The sequence below is a fragment of the Arachis ipaensis genome, chromosome B06 (assembly GCF_000816755.2).
Source record: "Arachis ipaensis cultivar K30076 chromosome B06, Araip1.1, whole genome shotgun sequence".
In the NCBI taxonomy this organism is placed as follows: domain Eukaryota; kingdom Viridiplantae; phylum Streptophyta; class Magnoliopsida; order Fabales; family Fabaceae; genus Arachis; species Arachis ipaensis.
In genome coordinates, this window is record NC_029790.2 from 550,103 (window position 1) to 555,073 (window position 4,971).

The following is a 4,971-nucleotide window of genomic DNA, read 5'->3' on the forward strand; positions in this document are numbered from 1 at the left end:
ATGGAATTGAGATATTATTATTATTATTATTATTATTTAAAGTAGGATCTAAATTATCAATTAAAAATCACTCATTCAAATAGTCGCAATCGAGAGAGGATATCCACCTTTGACAGTTTACTTGCTTAGGTTCTTATCTTGTTATTGAGTGATTGACTGAAAAATGAAAACCAAGTTTCCTTCTTGATCCCGATATTGGAAGTGTCGGTCCGGACCAATAAGAAGCATGCAGAATTTGCATTCCATTATCCCCTCAGGGAATTTATGGCTATCCACTTTCAGTCTTTCACACATCTTCTCTTTTCACCACTTCTTGTATGCCATCATATATACAAAATACAATAGTTCTTGGGAAGACATGTCACATGCCTATCCATTATAAAACAAGTACATAATAATATACACCAAAAAGTAAAAAACACTACCTACTTTCTTTCTAGTTTTTGGTGGGTCAATGTATTTATCAGGAAAGGAAATACAAGAATAGTTGCTTCAAAATAAACAGATAATAGTGTGTAAAATAGAATTACACAATAAAATAACCTATAAATTTGAAAATGCAATCAAACCTAAGTTCAAGGGTTATAATTGACCACTATAATCTATTTGATGAAGAATTGAAGGAGCATGAGCTCAGATTAAAACAATGAATAGAAACTAATGGTACAACTCTCAAACTTTCACCTAAACTAAAGAAAAACATACGGTACAACAATATCAGATATCAACCATTTTAGAGGATTGCGATTATTGTTACCCTATAGGAAATGAATTTATCTGCGACTATAACCAGGTGGTGGCATTGGCTTCCTGTTTCCCCTTCTGTCCAAAGAAAATTGATTGGCCGAATGTTGGTGCCCATAATCCCTGGGGCCATTTTCGTCATTCCTTGGAGCCCAATTCTGGTGATGTCTAGATGGTTGGTAACCTTGGCCATGATGTCGAACATCTTGATGATGACTACCAAATGCCCCTTGCGACGCATTTGGATACCTGGCATTGTGATTATTACCTGATGGTTGGTATCCATCCCTCCCACTTCCCCCACTACCGTGATTTCTTCCATAATGGTTTGATCGTGGGGGGTGTTGGTGGTTATTTCTTTCATAAGAACCAGGTGGTTGATGATGATGATTGTACATTGCCGGGGGAGGCAGCTGATATGGCTGATTATAACCATACTGTTGGGTAGGGACAGTAGCATAAGGTCGATAAGGCTGCTGGCCCTGGAGTGGAGGCATCACAGAAGGTGGCATGGCACCGTATCCTGGGTGTGATTCATAATTGTAGGGAGGCAATCTTTGGTGAGCCATTGGTGGTGCGTAAGATGGAGGTGGTCCATTAATTGGATAGCGATATCCATTGTTGCCACCTTTTGCTTGTAAGGAATTCGTTACTAATCTGTGTGCTGCATCTCCAAGCTCCCGACCAGAAATAGATCCTGGAGGGTTTCTCCTGAAACAGAACACGACTCCCGGTCAATTTAGCAACCTAGATGACAAGATCTTATACACAAACAAATGAACAATAAATAACAACTTTAACCAAACTAAATTATCGTAAGGTATACCTCCCATTATCCCCACCACCCCGTCTCCCACCAGAATCTTCATGCCATAATACTGGTTCAGGTTTCATATCCCCAAGAGTCACAGTCTGCACAATAACAATTTTATTACCACCTGTGTCAATAAGCTATGGAAAGAAAACATGTAGAAGCAGACTAAATTTAACAGACTTTGTACAGTATGGTGCACATTTATGAAGTATAAATAAAGCAGCAGCAGAACATTAAACTACCTTCTTTGGAAATTTAACTCCTGGTGGTGGTCGAGTAATGTGTTTATGCGCATCTGGGAGTCTGTATATGGCACATCTGAAAAAAGCAATTCAAAAATGTGAAAAATCAGCGCATAAATCTTCAGATCCAAGGCAAAAAACAATGTTAGTCACAATTTCGAAAAAAATAATTCTTACATGACATGGTTGTCCATAATATCTTCCATGCCTTCAACAGGAGACCTAAAGATAGGAGGGCAAGGCTCTCCACCACATAAGGATATAAAACCATTCATTCCGCCACTGCACGTATACCTAAATAACATCAGAAAATAGTCCAGGCAGAACTTAAAAATTCTCATTATGAATGCAATTTGTGGGTGGGGGGTGGGGTTGCAGAATGCATTATGAATATGAAAACTATAATGTTAATCCATTCCATCAAGACACCATTCTGCCTGCGCTCATACAAATTGAAACATATAAATGAATATAGAAATACCATGGGTACTTTGTCAAACAGTTGCTTCTTACTCCTCAGTATCAGTTACAAACTATCATTATAACACGCCCAAATCAAAACAAATATATATCCACACAGATGCAAGGATTATGTTCCCCTTGTCATGTTGCCATACATGAAAAATGCCAGGCAATGAATACTAATTCCAGCCTAGCACTTAAGAAATTATTCTAACATAAGAACATTTTATAAGCAAGGTAAGCTTTTTAATTTCATAAATCTATTTCCCAGCATCCTGTTTGATCACCAAATCATGATTGAAAACAAGATTTATAATAGTAAGGCAATATAATTTTTAATTTTTTAAAAAACTATTTAATTAAATATGAAATCTTGTAGAAAATAAAAAGCACATTATTCGTCTACAAAATTGCCAAAAGCAAGATCCACTGACCTTTCTTTGGGATTGATTTGTTCTTTGACATCAACACGCTCACTGTCGGACATGTTTCTGCATTTGTTGTCAAGTGTACTTATGCATGCAGAAAGTGGATGACAGGAATTTACGAAAAGCAAGTCAAACATGATAGCATTTCGCCTCTTCTCCTCTGGCTTTTTTTTATAATGGGGTACAAAGAAGACGAAATGAAAATCAGCATAAAACAGAAAACCAAGGGTTCACTAAAAGAATAAAAATACGTAAAAAATGAATGCAGAGCAGAGCCATACTGTTAACAAATTTTCAACTTTTGTAACTTCTGCAAGAAGACGTGCTTCATCAATAAAAGGCAACTTTGCAATACCCTACAAAAAGGGAAGATGATATTATAAATTGTTGCCATTGTGTGTGGAAAATAGCTTTTCTAGAAAAATGTAAATGAGGAACAAACCTGCCAAGAATAGCGTTTGCCATTCATGTCCACTTCAAAGTCTGACACAGCAAGAAAATTTGAGGTAAGAAAATTACACATCATGCATAAAAATTCCAAAAATTATCTTAAAAATTCAATCAATCAAAATTAAAGCCATACCAACTGGATAAAAATCAATGATTGGTGAGTCAGCTTCTGTCATAAGTTTCCTATATGGTTGAGGAAGTGCATGCGAGCTGCAAACAAGCCAAAGTTACCACCTCACTTGAAGTATCGTTTTAATTATCTTACGGGGAAAAAATGGGTAGAGGACAGACCTCGCAGCAGGGAAAACCCCAAGAAGTTGGTCAAAAGGTTTGAATGGGGTACCCAGTGAAAAGTTAATATCAAGACTCCCAAGGTCCTTGAGATCAGATGCAAACGGGGCATAATGATAAGGATAAAACCTGTTTAATATGGAAAGAGATAAACATAATTTAGATTGATAAACAAACAAGGAATACTAGAGGATATAAACTAGATAAAGGAAACATAATTAAAATAAAATCTAAAGAAGCATAAATATATAAAAAGAAAAGAAATTCTTATTATCTCCGGGGCTGTGGCTTCATTCCATCCCTTTTCACAGTCTAATGATGGACTATCTTTTATATAAAACAAATGTCAAAATTAACATTTAATTTCCAAAATTTTATAACTACAAGTCGCATGTGAGGCAGAAGAAAGACAACCAGAGTCCAGAGACAACAGATAAACATAACACTTGAGAAAACCACAAAAGGAACTTACCATTGCCAAGAACAAACACCTTCGTAATAATAGTGCATCACCCAACACAAGCCTTCAGTGTATTTCAAAACCTAAAAATAAACAGCAATAAGAAAACCTACACATCTATACGAATCAAAGTTGGCAACCGCAACAATCAAACTTGTCAACTTACAACATCTTTCCGTATCATTTCAAGTTCCTCAGGAGTTTTAGCCGAGAACTTCTCATCATAATATCTCTCTTTCCAGCCTGGTTCTCCCAATTTGATCTGTCAAACAAAGAAATATACATGAAATCTGTGCACATAAAAATCACTCATATTTCACGTCACAAATTGAATCCAAATTGAACTGCAAGAATTAATAGTTAGCAACACCAATAAAAATCACAAATATATCAATTCACCTTATCCTCTCCGGCATTTTGTGAATTGAATACATCAGATTTCTCACGAAGTACCTCCTTTAGTTTTGCTTTCAATTCGTCTTTGTTATCTTGAAACTGAAAGGTATTAAGAAAACACTACTGTTAAACAACATGCAGATAATAATAATAATAATAATAATAATAATAATAAGCTCATCATAAAACCCTTTAAATGATAATGGCAGTATGACAGTGCATTTTTAACTACTTGCCAGGCTCATACCCAGTCATAGGTTAGCCCATATATTAGTTCTAAAGAATGCCTCTCCTGAAGCAGGAAAACATACATCTATTTCAAGACTATTCTCAGCTTCAACAATAGCAGCAGCAACAGTTGCCCCAGAAGATAGCTTAGCAACTTTTGGGAGCGCCTCAGATGCACTCCTATGGTCTTTCCCAGATGAGCTGGGATCATGGTGCCCAGATTGTTGAAATGGTGAAGGCGTTGGAGCTGAAGCAAGACGAGAACCATGAAATCGTGAAACTGCAACTAGAGACTCTGGTTGAAATTGAGGCTGGGCATCATCTCCCCTCCTTGAATGGGCCTTATCCCGCTTAATTCTTTCTGCTTGTCGCTGATGACATAACAAATAATGAAATTATACAATGGATTCAGAACCGGGGGAAAAAAAAAACATTCAGAGCCACTTGTAAGATATC

General features: G+C 36.5%; 1 protein-coding gene across 2 annotated transcripts in view; it reads right to left on the minus strand.

Annotated features, from left to right (window-relative positions):
* Positions 413–4,971, minus strand: part of LOC107645305 (5'-3' exoribonuclease 3) — an 8,850-nt gene continuing 4,291 nt past the window's right edge. Inside the window, exons 11-23 of one of the 2 annotated variants that reach the window (XM_016349298.1) lie at positions 4,599–4,886; positions 4,291–4,386; positions 4,058–4,153; positions 3,904–3,974; positions 3,432–3,560; positions 3,274–3,350; positions 3,133–3,173; positions 2,972–3,046; positions 2,697–2,854; positions 1,978–2,094; positions 1,801–1,876; positions 1,571–1,656; positions 413–1,455 (exon numbers count right to left, since the gene is read on the minus strand). In XM_016349298.1, coding sequence (XP_016204784.1) covers positions 774–1,455; positions 1,571–1,656; positions 1,801–1,876; positions 1,978–2,094; positions 2,697–2,854; positions 2,972–3,046; positions 3,133–3,173; positions 3,274–3,350; positions 3,432–3,560; positions 3,904–3,974; positions 4,058–4,153; positions 4,291–4,386; positions 4,599–4,886 — 1,992 coding nt within the window. In that variant the 3' untranslated portion in view covers positions 413–773. The remainder of the gene's footprint in view (positions 1,456–1,570; positions 1,657–1,800; positions 1,877–1,977; positions 2,095–2,696; positions 2,855–2,971; positions 3,047–3,132; positions 3,174–3,273; positions 3,351–3,431; positions 3,561–3,903; positions 3,975–4,057; positions 4,154–4,290; positions 4,387–4,598; positions 4,887–4,971) is intronic. The other variant, XM_016349299.1, reaches the window with a different exon arrangement.